This window comes from Propithecus coquereli, unplaced genomic scaffold, assembly GCF_000956105.1.
Source record: "Propithecus coquereli isolate 6110/MARCELLA unplaced genomic scaffold, Pcoq_1.0 Scaffold451, whole genome shotgun sequence".
Classification (NCBI taxonomy): Eukaryota; Metazoa; Chordata; class Mammalia; order Primates; family Indriidae; genus Propithecus; species Propithecus coquereli.
The window spans coordinates 11,591-25,836 of NW_012150297.1; the positions used below are offsets into that span (position 1 = coordinate 11,591).

General features: G+C 53.4%; 1 protein-coding gene across 1 annotated transcript in view; it reads right to left on the reverse strand.

The window, feature by feature from the left end:
- Positions 1-389: 389 nt before the first annotated feature.
- The window catches only part of SCARA5 (scavenger receptor class A, member 5), a gene marked incomplete at its 3' end in the record, with an annotated part of 68,564 nt that continues 54,707 nt past the window's right edge, over positions 390-14,246 (reverse strand). Inside the window, exons 3-6 of the mRNA XM_012654922.1 lie at positions 10,866-11,540; positions 3,569-3,649; positions 2,155-2,253; positions 390-517 (exon numbers count right to left, since the gene is read on the reverse strand). Coding sequence (XP_012510376.1) covers positions 390-517; positions 2,155-2,253; positions 3,569-3,649; positions 10,866-11,540 — 983 coding nt within the window. The remainder of the gene's footprint in view (positions 518-2,154; positions 2,254-3,568; positions 3,650-10,865; positions 11,541-14,246) is intronic.

Below are 14,246 nucleotides of genomic sequence, written 5' to 3' on the forward strand. Positions count from 1 at the left end.
TGGGTCCGGCTTGTGACTCTGCAGTGGTCCCTGTCCCTGAGTGTGCACAGAGAACCTGCAACGCAGGCTCTGCTTCCCCGGGCCCAGCCCTCACGGATGCCCGACGATGGGATATCTGCATGTCCCCTCACATGGGACGGCCACATTTCATAATACGCCGTGCTGGTTTGGGGTGTTTTTTTTTTTTTTGAAACTTGGCTAGGAGACTCTGTTCACTCTTCACTGGTATCTCTCCAAGATTCTACATGTAGCCCTCTGGGGGGAAATAAACCCCAGAAGAGAGTGGCACAACTAGATAAGCTGGCTTCCCTTGTAAACATTTTAGGAAGCACCGCGTCAGAAAGACGGCCATTCCTACACTGGGCGGTCCAGCCTCTGGACCCCCAAACTCGTGGGGCTGCTTGGGTGACAGCTCCCCCTGTGCCCACAGTATCCAGTGGCCCCAGAAGAATTTCCTTACTGGCATCCCCGGCTCTGTCTCCCTTCTCTCCTTTCTCTCCTTTCGGGCCTCGGTCACCTAAAAAAACAGGAGGAAAACTGGCATTAGGAATGGAAACAAACCCTAATTGTGACCACAGTGTTATCTGCAGGAGACTTATGAACGCAAGACCAGAGAAGCCTCCCAGCAGGAGCCAAGAGGGACTGGGTAGGCGGGGTCAGAGCACAGGCAGTTCTGCTGCCTGCTCTGGGCACCTGGGAGGATGAGGGGGCCCTCTGAGAAAGCCTCACTCCCTCCCAGTTAAAGCGCAGAAGAGCAGCCTCAAAGGGCACGTGGAATTCAGCAGGAAGACGACAAAGCAAAGACATTCCCATCCAATGGTCAAGGTTGTAGAAGTCCACATCCAAGCACGGGGACAAACAAGACAGAGGGGCTTCAGTTACGGAAGAGAGAGGCAGGTTATACATGTCAGGCAGATTTTCCCGTGGGAGAGACCATAAAACACGGTGTGGGTTCCCCGGGAACTGTGGAATTTCCTTCCCAGGACATGGTTAAAGGGGCAGACCTCCTTTCCCAGCTGGCATCTCCCTCTACGAAGAAGTAGAAGTCCTGGCACCACTCAGTGGGCATGAAAATGATAAGGGACTTCTATTCTAAAGACCTCCAGAAAGATATCCTGTAAATCAAAAGCCCATGGCATACTGTCCAGTGTAAAAGCCAACAACAACAAGCCAACAATTTCCAGAGGAGAATGCCAAGTTTTGAAAAAAATCACAGGCAACCGTATGTGTATATAGGGATGTGCTTAGAAAAATGTCTGGCAGGATGTGCTCCAAAGCGTCTACGGTGGTTACTCTAAAAAGTAAGAGCTGAGGGGGCTGGGGGTAAGGATTCACTTTTCGCTTTTTACTTTACACACTTCTATATATTGTCTCATTTTTTTCAACAAGCACGTGCTGCTTTATAATCTGTTTTAATATCAACTTTTTCAAATGGGATCATAAAAGAAAGGAAAACCTTAGCATGTTTCATCATCAACCAGAAAGTAAAATAAAATTTCCCAGTGATCCAAGATCAAGGGACCATCCTAGACACAGGTTGGGAAGGATTAATAGGACTTTTTTTCTTGGTTTTCATTTAACAAGTGAAGAGCAGGAAGCCTGAGGAAAGAGCATCAGATGTTCATCTTCTGCCGTGAAGACAGCAGATCTGGACAATTCTGAGAGGAGCGTGGAAAGACAGACTGACTATAAAGCAAGTTCCCCTAAAGATGAACATGGGAACTATCTATAGGAAGGAAAAAAATCAGAAGAAACATTGTTTGGAAATGCAAATCTGAGAACTGAATTAAAGTTGGAATCTGGCAGGTGGTGGGCCTGCGGCCTCTGTGTCTGTTCTGTGGGGCGCCCCCACTGGCCTCCTTGAGCCACATGTCTGGGCTGCAAGCAGCAGGAAGGCAGCCTTGCATTTCTATAGGACTTTGGCGTCTGCAGAGCGTTCTCACACCTATGTGCTCATTTACCCATCCTGGCAGCCCTGCGAGATACAGCGTCATGAGGATTTCTACTTTTTAGAGAAAAAAACCAATGCTTCCCGAGATGAAGTGACTTGCCCAAGGTCGCTCTGCTGGCCAGAGGCAGAGCGAGGACGAGAGCCCTGCTCCACCCGCTCCGGTGCTGCCCGGGGCTCTGGAGTGCGCTGACATCCGTTATTACCTTTAAACCCGCGCATGCCCATTGGTCCTGTGGCCCCCAGCTTCCCGTCGTCGCCCTTGGGGCCAGGCAGCCCTGGGGTACCTCTCTCCCCTGGCAGACCTGGGGAGAGAAGAGAGGAACAGTGGAGCCTCGGACACAGAACAGGAAGGGCCCTTGGAGGTCACGGTCTGGTTCGACGCTCAGTCGCGAGCCCTGTGCCCTGGCTTTCCTAGGTTCATTTAAAGGTGCCGCAAAAGCAGAGACCAACAGGTCCACATAGACCCTGCCCAAGAGCACCTTTAATGCATTAGGCTCGGGTCCCTCCCCCTGAAAGGTCCAGTGCTTCTGTGAGTGGTGGCGGGGTGGGGGTACCAACCTCCTTTAGGAAATGTCCCTTTACCCTTTGGCACGCTGGAGACTGATTCAGCAAACTTTTTTTTTTTTTGAGTACTTTCTATGTGCCAGGCACTGCTCTGGGTGCTTTTCACAATGTTTCTCATTTAATCATCACAACAAACTGGGAGGTATTATTTCATCTGTGTTACAAATGAGGCAACTGGGGCCCAGAGAGGTGAAGGAACCTGGCCAAGGACACACAGCAAAAAGTGTTACAGCAGGATCTGAGCCCTGCTCTTCCCGAAGTTCCAGTTCATGGTTGGTCAGCTTTACTCATGCTGGCTCCAAAGGGCTCACTGATACTTAGGGAGGGACAGAGGGATGGGCACGATCAAATAAAAGGAAGATGAACAGCCCCTCATCCTGCTTAAGAAAAACCAGAAAGATCCCTTCCCTTTGGTAAACACAGGGAGGTGGAGCAAAAAGAGCTGGAGGCTGAGAGGGTCAGGAGATGGGGTGGGTGGCCTGCTGCCGGGACGGGCCCCAGGGCTCCTGGCCACGAGGCCCGTGGCTGCAGCAGCACTGATTGCACCACGAGAGTCAGCATAAACAAACACCCTGACCGAGCCCGTCTGGAGCCCAGTTATCTCTGCAAAGCAGAGCGCCCTTAATTAACCCACTAATTGTTCTTTCCTGCTTGGAATGCTAGTGGCTTTCCTTGGGCCTTTTTTATGACACAGAGAAACCTGTCTGGCGGTAATTAATGATTCCTCCAGTGCTAATGTCAAATGTCTGGGAGAGGAAGGGCCGCCTCAGGAGGGTGGGAGGACCTCAGGGAGGACTGACTGAATTTCCTTCTCTTCCCTCCTCACACCACGTCTGTTCCCAGAGTCGAAGGGCTCTGCGGCCACAGAGTTCTGGATCTAGTGCAGGGTGTGCACAAGGCCCGACCCGACGAGTCACTAAGGCAGAAGAAGTGGTTCCGCAGCCCGAGACTGAAGCTGAGCTGGCGGGGGCGGCCCTGGGAGCCCCACCCTTTATACCGATGAGAAAATAGAGAGTTGGGGAGGATTTGGGGGTCTCCAGGCCTCCCCATTACCTCGAAGTCCAGGCAATCCAGGGATGCCAGGTTGGCCTTCCTTTCCTTCATTCCCCTGGTCACCTTTGGGTCCCGGTGGCCCTGGAAGGGTTGAAACAGCACCAAGGTTAGGGGGCTCCATTTGAGAACAGGACCAGGCCATCTGGAGAGGAAACAAAACTCTCTTTCTAATGAGAGGAAGGGTCAGCATTAGCTTTGCAAGCACATAGGGCACCCCTAACCCGGTCTCAGGGGGCATCAGGGAAGGCTTCCTGGAAGAAGTAGCATCCAAAGAGAAATCTCAAAGAGAAACAGGAGACAGCTAAGTAAAGGGAGGGGTAGGAGTATGCTAGGGACCTAATGTTTATCCCCTCCCAAATCCATATGTGGATGGCCTAATTCCCAATGTGATGGGTTTAGGAGATGGGGCCTTTGGGAGGTGATTATGTTTAGATGAGGTCATGAGTGTGAGGCCCTCGTGATGGGATTAGTGGTTTTAAAAGAAAAGATACTAGGGAGCTGGGGAGCTAGTATGCACATGCACCCTCATCTCCCCTTCCCCTCCCCTCCCTCTTCCTCTCCTTCTCCCCCACCCTCTCTTTGTCTCTCTCTCCCCCTCTCCCCTCCACCTCCCCACCGCCATGGAAAGATACAGCAAGAAGGCGGCAGTCTGCAAACCAGGAGGAGAGCCCTCGCCAGAACTGGACCCTGCCAGCACTCTGCTTTTGGACTTCCAGCCTCCAGAACCATGAGAAAGAAAGAAATGCCTTTTTTTAAGCCGCTCAGTCCATGGCATTTTGTTAAGGCAGCCTGGGCTGAGACAGCAAGAAAAGGAAGAGTTCCAGGCAGAGGCCACAATCCCTACAAGGGCTGAAAGGGCAGAGAGAGATGTGGGAACCATGGTGGGATAAGAAGCTGGGGGCACACAGCAAAAAAGGGGGGGTTGTGGAGGCCTGGCCTGAAGGCTGGACTCAGCCCTGACCCCGGGCACAGGAGCCGCGGGAGGGGCCCGGTCAGATCTGCACGTGGCGTGGCGGCTCCGGCTGCCGGGTGGAAGTGGGTCGGGATGGAGGGGGGCGCGGCGCGGGCTGCAATGCATCCAGGTGAGAGGCGGCAGAGCCCTGGATGGGGGAAGCGGCTGTCAGAGGGACGACAGGGACACACTCAATGCTGTGTAGAAAGTAGAAGGGACTGACTTTGGCTCGATGTTGAAGGCGGGGCAGGAAGAGGCCAGGATCCTGCTCGGATTTCTGGATGGAAGTGGGGTTTCTGACCACTGCTGCGTGGGGCTGCCTTCCAGGCCGGGCTCCGGCGTGGCAGGGATCCCAGCATACGTGACTGCACTCAGTCCCCACGACAGCACTGTGTGTTAAGTTATGTGGCTGAGACGACACAGTCGGACAGCAAGCGAAGGTCTGACGGGCCCCCGTCCTCTCTGCCACACCCAGGGTCTCGCCATTCTCAGAGCCTTCCTGCCGCCCATCCCCGCACCTGCTGCTCCCAGGCTGGCGAGCCCATGAGCCCTCCCTGCCACCCCCTGGTCACTGCCAGCCCCTGAGGCTGCTCACTGCCACCTTCCTGGTGGAACCTTCCCTGACCCATCGGTCCTGCTGAAAGTAGTCACGACCTGCTTGAGTGCACGTCTGTGGTGCCAGTTGACTGTTATCTCCACTGCTTTGTCCCGTCGTCATACGGAATGTGTTCTCTCCTTTCTAACAAAATTGCCAGTGCCCTGAAACAGGACTATGTCCTTTCCATCCCTGTCCCAGCTGTGAAGGCCCAGACTCAGGCTCCTGCCTCCTGCTGCTTCGCAAGATCAGAGGAGGATCGAGTCACACTGGACTGGGTGGTGCAGCATCCCCTCCGCACCCCAATTCATGTCTACCCAGAACCTCAGTATGTGACCTTATTTGGAAATAGGGTCTTTGCAGATGTAATTAGTTGAGATCAGGACTGGAGTAGGGTGGACCCTCGTCCAACGACTGGTGTCCTCATAAAAAGAGAAAACAGAGACGCAGAGATGTGAGCAGAACACAACGTGACAACAGAGGCGCAGACTGCAGTGATGCGTCCACAAGCCAAGGATCACCCGCAACCGCGCGGGTTAGGAAGAGGCCGGCAAGGACCCTCCTCTAGAGCTTGCTAAGGGAACTTAGCCCTGCGGACACCTTGACTTCAGACTTCCGGCCTCCAGAACTGTGAGAAAATAAACTTCTGTCGAGCCACTGAGTTTGTGGTGCGGCAGCCCCAGGAAACCAAAACACGCACGCTCACAGCATAGCAGCAGCGTCTTGCACAATAAATATTTGGTGAATGAATGAGTATGTGAGATCAGAGGGTGTTAATAACACACACAAAACAACCAAGCAGCCAAGATCGAGATGTACTGATACGTTGCACGAGCTGGCACTGTCCTCAGACCCTAACTGAAGCTGACAGTTGTTTAAAACAATTCAATGGCGCAGGCACAGGGAAAAGGCAATCAACGGTGCTTAAATGCACAAGTTATATAAATCACTTAAGGAGGACCTGGTTTTGTAGCCATTTTCCTCTTTTCTGTGAAGAAAAGCAAAGTTAGGCTGGTCACACTGTTCCCAGTTTTCAGACCACAGGGTTGAGACAGAGCACGCTGGGAACGGGCCTGAGATTACACAGTAAAAGGCTCCGTTCTGGCCACCTCCCCTCGAGGTCAAGGCTGCAGCAAAGGGAACCAGAGAGGGTGCCTGGATCTCCGTCGCTGGGATGGACCCCACCCCGCTTCTCCCTTCTCCGCATCCTCCAGGCCTCCCTAGCGGGAACCCAGGTGAGCTTTTCCACTTCGCAACGTTTTACACCATCACAGTCCTCATCTTGTCCATCGCCAGGGTGTGCAGGACAAGGAGGAGCAGCCTCCTGGGGTCCCCTCTCAGGGCCTGCCCGCCCGTCTAGCCCCCCGCCCTCACGCAGCCCGCAGTGCAGCTCTGCCCTTGCTTGGCTGCCAGTGCAATGCGCCTGCCGACAGCTTCTTCTGAACAGAATGGAGCATCCGTGACAGAGAATTCGGGAGAAGCACCAGGGTTTTCCTGGGGAGCAGCCGATGGGAGAGAAAAGCTACCCCTTCTCCCTTCCCGGACCCTGGCACACGTGATGGGGGCCGGGGCCTGCATGTGCTGGAATCAGGGTGACCCGTCAAGAACAAATAATCAAGACAAACAATGAACCCGGCCTGAAGCCAGCAGTATGGCGACCACAATCGTAAGGTAAACCCCGTCCCCAGGACCATGTGAACCCCAGGGCGCTGACAGAGAAGTGGTTGGGGAAGGGACCGCCAGCCCCACATCACAGCCAAGAAGACTCGGGCCCAAACAGGAGCAGGGACTGCCCCTGGCTGTGGTCCTCTGGGCCTCAAGGGTAAAGAGTGTGGCGGCAGGGTAGGGGACAGCCCTGCTCCCTGCCCAGCAGAGCTGGGGGTGGAAGGAGAGACCCCCGGGGATCTCCGCCCGGGTCACACTTCCCGATCCCTAGTAGAGTGGCAACGCTACTTTCCATGTCGCTCGCTTCAGAGATGCCCCGCAGACCTTCAACAGACCCTACTAACCAACTATTAATAGAAGCCAAAGTCCCACGATCAGCCTGGAATCCGAACCCCACCCCGCTCCTCCATGCCTTTACAAATATCTGTTGAACTGGACTCTCTGCCAGATTGTGTTTTTTCTTGAAAAAGCAGCCCACAGATGAATCTGCTTTGCAAACTTGTTTTCACGAATCCAGAGATGTATGTTCTAGTCCCAGCTGGGCCACTGGCTCAGTCTTTGACTTGGGCAAGTCATTTGCCCTCTCTGGGCCTCAGGGGTCCCCAACTGCAAAACAAGAGGATCGGACCAGACGGTGTCAGAGATCTAGCACCACTCCACATTCCAGGATTCTGGAAAACTTGCAACCTAGCGAACAGCCATCCGAATGTGGGCGAGGGGCAGTGCCTGCAGGCTTCGCTCACACCTCCCCTCCTGGGCCGCCTCCCCGCCTTGATAATCTACATTCTCTGCTGCTTTCAAACCCACAGACAGATTTCAACAGACGGGGTTAATGCTAAAAATCCAAAACAGAAAACACAAAGCCGCACTATGGATATCCGCAAAGACAAACCGGAGACAAAGCTCATAGAAAACTGTATAACAAAGTGAGGGAATAAAAACCATTTGGGTCAAGCTCGAGAATAATGTAAATAAGCTCATGTTTGAAAAATACACATTGTTGGGTATCTGTGGATTCCGAGCCAGGAAAGGGCAAAGAGTGAGAGAGTGGTTCATGTATGTATACATGTACACACATGTGTTTGTGCACACATGTGCGTATATGTATGCATATGCATGTGTGTGCAGGTATGTGTGTGCATGCATGTACATGCATCTGCCTATGCATGTGTGTGTGTCCATGTATGTGTCTGTATGTGTATATATATAGGCGGATGCTAATCCACCACATTGACTTCCTATTAAGCCCAGTTCTGGGAATCCCTCTAAGATTTCTATTTCATCTACTGTTACTATAAATCCTGCCCTTAGGTCAAAACCATCTTGACCATGAATCCTGCCCTTAGGCAGATCCACATAGCATTCGCGTCTTCCCCCAGGGGTCGACTTCAATGGTCCTACACACTCCTCCCCTGTGGTACCTGAGCCCTGGTCTGAGGGTAGCCGCCCCGGGACATGGCTTCTGTTTGGAAGTCCCTGTTAAATGTTTCTTTCAAAAAAAATATGGATTTGTCAGCCTCTTTCCTTGGCCTCTCAGCTTCCTCAGACTTTTGGGGTAGGTTTGCATAGACATGCTCACTGCAAAATAGTATATGTGTGTGTGTGTATGTGTGTATATGTATTATGTGTGCATATACATACGTGAATGCATGTGTATATATGTCCATGCATAGTGCATGTGTATATGCATGTATGTGTATATACACGTATGTGTGTGTGTATGTGTATTATGTATGTGTGTGTTTAAAGACCTTAAGAGAAGAACTGCACAAAGCTAGGACAGAAAGGCCACTCTAGACAGCAGCGTGGGAACGCAGGAAAGCGCATCTGGTAAAACATCCTCGTCCGATGCCAGGGCAGAGTTTCGTCTTGTTAGAGTTGAATGGTGATTACATGCAGACATGCCCGCAGAAGTCTTGTAAATCCTGACCATCAGGTCCCTGGCAACAGTGAGAGAGGGAGGCGGGAAGGGGTGGTCCCAGATACAGCGGCGATACTGAGAGCCGGAGGGGCCAAGTGTTGCTCAACTGTGACAAGCCGGGAGCCCCAGTGCTATGGCCTGAATGTCTGTGTCCCCCTGAAATTCCTCTTGAAACCTAATCCGCAGGGCGATAGGATCAAGAGGTGGCCTTTGGGATGGGACTAGGTCAAATGGGATCAGTGTCCTTATAAAAGAGACCCAGTGAGCTGTCTCATCCCTTCCCCCAAGAGGACACGGCAAGAACACGCCATCTCGGAATCAGAAAGGAGGGCCCTCAACAGACACCGAATCTGCCGGCACCTTGATTTTGAACTTCCTGGTCCCAGAACTGTGAGAAATAAGCGTCTGTTGTTTATAAGCCACCCAGTGTGTGGTGTTTTGTTACACAGCCTGAACAGACTAACACACCGGTCGACCATCCAGAGCTTGAAGACCTGGCAGGCCCGGGCAGGATCAGGACGAAACTCTCAGTTCGAGAGAACAGAGTGTTAAACTTAGTTTGAGAATCAAAGAGAGACGACGTGGAGGGCTCCCCTGGAGAACCCTGGCAAATGAGTGACCTAGAGCAGTTTCGGTTTGAGCTAAGGAGAGTGGACTTGGAGACGGAAGAACGCAGCTGTGCAGTGTTCAGGGAGGCCTGGGGGATGCCCTCGCAGGAAGCACGGTGATGCCTGTCGCCTGGAAGAGGAAGGACAGGGAAAGTGCCCCCAAATACGGGAATGGAGCCCAAGGGACCACGCTGTTTTCTCTCTGCATTGCTTATACCTGGGAAGCAGGATGGTCGGGGACAACAGCTGGGTTTCTGGGCCAGACGGACCCTTGTTTAGCACTTGTTGGCTTTGTCGCTTGCCAACTGCATTAGAAACAGTGGGACAGTTATTCAAGTGTCTCATCTATCAAGTGGGGACAACAATACCTTTTTGCAGGACATGAGGATGAGCGGTCTTGAACATCTATCTGGAAAATTAATGTCTACAAAACATCTGTCTCTCCGTAGGCCATAATTCAGTGAAGCTACTATCACCAATAAGTACCTGAACAGACTGCAGGGGCAGGGGAGGTCGAGGAAAAGAGAAGAAAGGAAAAGCTAAGATCCCATGGGCGTGGATTTGGGAGAAGAAATTCTACCTCCTACCCTCCTTTGATTTCTGAGATGCAAACGCCCAAAGTGACCCAGGACCAGAAAACAGACGGGGCAGGGACGCTGCTGATGGCTTGCCTACAAAATGGGCCCAACACCACGGCCCCAGAGAGCTGCTGTTTCTAAAGATGCCGTGTGAGATACACTTGGCGCAGTGTCTGACACACAATAGGTGCTCAAAGTGGCATTATTAGTGCTCTTTTAAGTCTTGCCCTATAGGACTCCAGCTGTCAGGCTAGGGAGTTTTTAATGAAACCAGCAGAACTTGGGGAGCCATGGTGAGTTTCGAGCAGGGGGTGATGGGGGGAGAGTGCATTCCACGTGAGGCGCCTCTCCGGGTGTGTGCGGTGGGAAGGAACGGGGCAGGGCTGAGGGGACCAGTTTGTCAGGGGTGAAGAAAGGAGGTTGGGTCTCTAGGCTCTCACGTTCGCAGGCCCACGGCAAGAGCTGTGGAGGCCCCACATTTTTGCAGTTGTAGTTAACAATTACAAATGAAACTATTAATAATACGTTGTGAAATGAACTATGTTCTTCTACCTGGAAAGCCAAGTTCAAATTGGGACTTCTCCACCACCTTGGAGTTCTTCCCATGGGAACACTGTGAAACCGGGGGTCTTCTCGCTCTCCCCCAAGCTCTTAGAGGCCCCAGCAGGCCCCTCCAAGTTCTGACCACCCTTGGTGCTAATTCTCATGCCTAGGGGTGTGGTCACTGCGCCCACCCTCGGCCCTAGGGAACTTTATACCAAGGGGAGAGGCCTATACAGGCCTTGGAAGTAGGCACAGGCCATTTGGGCAGAAAATTCCAGAGTCCTGTGAGGCAGGACTTAAAGGAGAGGGTATGGGCTGGGAATGGCCAGCGTACTTGGGGATGGCAGACGCAGGGGACGCGGTGAGGGATGTGCAGGAGGAAGACCTGGGCAGGAGGGGCCCTGGAGGCACTGCGGGCTGCGGGCCAGGCGGTACCTTTGGCCAGGGAGATGTTCCTCAGCGCGATGGAGTGCTCCCAGTCCTTGAGGCGCAGGTCCTCGGTGACGGCGTTGAGCATGGCCAGCTCCTGCTTAAGCTGCAGCTCCATGCCCAGGTGCGCCAGCCGCATGCGGCGCGTGTCCTCGCTGGCGTTGCTCACCAGCACCTGCAGGTCCTGCAGCCGCGTGCGGTGCAGGGCCACGTCGTAGGACAGGCTGTGGTTGAGGCCGCGCAGCGCGCCGCCCACGTCGGCCAGCTCCTCGCCCAGCACGCCCACTCTGCGCGCCAGCCCGTCCAGCAGGCCCGCGTGGCGCCGCAGCAGCAGCTGGCTGCCGTTGCTCTCCACCTGCAGCTGGTACAGCTCCAGCTGCGCCGCGTCGCTCTGCTGGCCCGTGCGGTCGCGCAGCAGGGCCACCGCCTGCTCCGTCTGCGCCGCCTGCGCGTGCAGCCCCCACAGCGCGCCCTCCAGCCGCTGCACCGCGCCCGCCAGCGCCAGCAGCGAGTCCGACTGGTTCTGCAGCGCGTCCTGCACCTTCCACACCTGCTCGCTCAGGTCCGCCTGCAGCGGAGCCTGCAGCAGCCGCAGCTGCAAGTCCCGGAAGCTCTCGTTCAGCCGGTTCACGTTCCGAGTCAGCGCCTTCAGGTCGTCGGGGGAGCTGCGCGGCCTGGACACTGCGGAGGGGAGGAGGGGAAGGGGAGAGGTCAGCGGCTGGGGAGGGAGGTCCGGGTAACACGGGACAAGCCCAGCCAGAGCCGGGCATGCAGTAGGTGCTCAATAAATAATACATGGATGAAAAGCAGAGATGGCTGACGTTGAGATCCCAAGTGTTCCGCTAAGCGAGCCGTCCCCAACCTGTCTGCACATTAGAATCACCTGGCCAGGTGTCCCACCTGCAGAAATTGTGATTGAATTGGTCTGGGCTTCAGAATTTTTAAAAGATCCCAGAGTAATTCCAGGATGTAAAGTTTGTGAACTGCTGTGCTAGTCCAACCGTCAGGCATCGGGTTGATCCACATGAAGCTGCCGTTTTTTGTTGTTGAAGAGTGACCATGTATCAGCAGTTTCCTGTAGGTCAACTTAAGACAATGGGTGTCATCACGCTCTCAATTTTAGGAGTTAGGTACCTGCTGGGGTCTGACTGTGTCCTCCCAAAGTTCATATGTGGAACTTAATCGCCAAAGTGATAGCATTAATATTAAGAGGTGATGAAGTCACCAGGGCAGAGCCCTCATGAATGAGATTAGTGACCCTATAAAAGAGGTTCAAGGGAGCCGTTCGCCCTCTCTGCCTTGTGAGAACACACAGAAGCCGCCATCTACGGGAAACAGGCCCTCCCCAGACACCGAGTCTGCTGGCGCCTTGATCTTGGACTTTCCAGGCTCCAGAACTGTGAGCGAGAAATGTCTGTTGTTTATAAATGATCCAGTCTAGGGTATTTTGTTATAGCAGCCTGAACAGACTAAGGAAGTACCATTATTGTCTTCTTTTACAGTTAGAGCTGTTAACGTTGCCCAGGGCAATGATTTACAGCAAATAAATCCTAACCCAAGGGCTTGCTCCAGAGCCCCGGGGCCTTCCCTCCCGTCGGTTCCAGAACTGCCTAAAGGAACTTCACCCCCGCAGCGGACTCTGCCAGACCTCTTCCCCGCTCACATGCTACGGCGACACGGCCCCTGTGGGTGGGCGAAGACTGCCTTCGCATTGACACCCTCCCTTCTCCACATCCTCCAACCCTTCCTCTAGTCCCCTACCTCCCTCCTCAGCAAGCAGCCATCCCATGGCACCTTCCCTTTCCTCGGGGAGAGGCTTCCCTAAGCAGCCGTCTCACAACACTAAGAGGAGGGACACGTAGCTTCATCACTACACCTGGCATCCCTGTGGTCCCAGGGGTTCGTGGGCTGCGCTGACTCAGGTACGCTACAACCCTGGGCAGGGCTGTCTGGGTATGCTCATTGTGCTGGCCACAGCTGTCCCCTGCTGTGCTCTGCACATGAGAGAGATGGAAATTGGGACTGGGGGGGGGGGACGGGTAGGAGGTGGGGGCAGACGAGGCACACAGGGAATTCTGCTGTGAAGATCTTGGAGAGTAGCGGGAACGTGGCGTATGGCTTGTTCAACAATGAGAAAAGTTGGACAGATTAAGTCCCTTCCAGACCTTCGCGTTGGGAAGGGGGGACATAGATTGTGGGGGTTCTTGGGGATGGGAAGACCAGCTGCTGCCGTCTTCCAGCGATGCTTCTGGAAGCTCACAGCATTGCTGGTGGTCACCCTGGGGGAGGGAAATCATTTCAGATTAGGTTCAGGGACTCCTAGGAGGGGCCTTGGAGCCTCACCTCAACTTCTCCCCGACCCGGCACGGTAACCCAAGAAGGTCATACAGCCGAGGGGTGTCCCGGCCCCTGCTTTCCCCAATCTCTCGCCTTCCATTAGTGCTGACGGTTGGAGCACTCTGTGTTCTGTTGAGCCTTGAAATTTGCCTTCCCACAGTTTCAATCCACTGACCCCGCCCTTTGGTGTCATTTAGAGCTAGGAAAATACTGTTTTCCACAAGGCAGGCCTTCAGAATTTCAAAGACAGTTACCATATCCTTGCTCATGATAACTTTTCGGATTTAAAATCTGCAGTTCCTTCATTTATTTTCTCATGACTAGGTTCTGAGCATCCATACATCCTGGCTGCCCTCTTGTGTACATCCCCTTAACAGGTGAGGCTTGGCCAAAATGGGGTTTTCCAAGAAGTGGACAGACTGGGCAAAGTACAAAGAGTATCCTGGTCACCTCCTTCATGCTGGGCATGAGACTTCTAGTAATATGGCCCCACCTGGGCCCTACTTGGTGTCATCAGGGCTTTGTAGACTTTAGCCAGTGGGTTGGCCCTATGCATTCTCTGGTGAACTGGACATTCCCTGCATTTTACAGATGAGGGGGCTGAAGCCAGGACAATGTAAGGGACCTTCCTAACACCGTGCTTCCTGCCCCCTGCTCCAGGGGTTCACACCACTGCTGCATCCTGGAAGGTTAACTAAATAGTGGTCACTACAAGGAAAGGTTGCCAAGGAAACGAACCCATGGCCCAGTCACAGCCCAGGTAGCCGCGGGAATGGTCTGCTGAAGAAATCATCATAGGCCAGGATTTCATTTTAGAACCAGTGTGTCTGTCCAATATTTGCCTCTGATTGGGTGATAAGTATTGAGACAGGGCAGTTGGAGAACAGAAAACCTAATAATTTCATGGCAGTGCTTCTCATGATGTCCCTGGAGGTCCAAGATGCACCACAGTTTATTAGTGATAGTAAGAACATTCTGAGTTTTGTAAGAAGTTCTGGTTTTAATACTGGGATCATGAGTGATGAAGAGAAATAGTGCAACCTCCCGCAT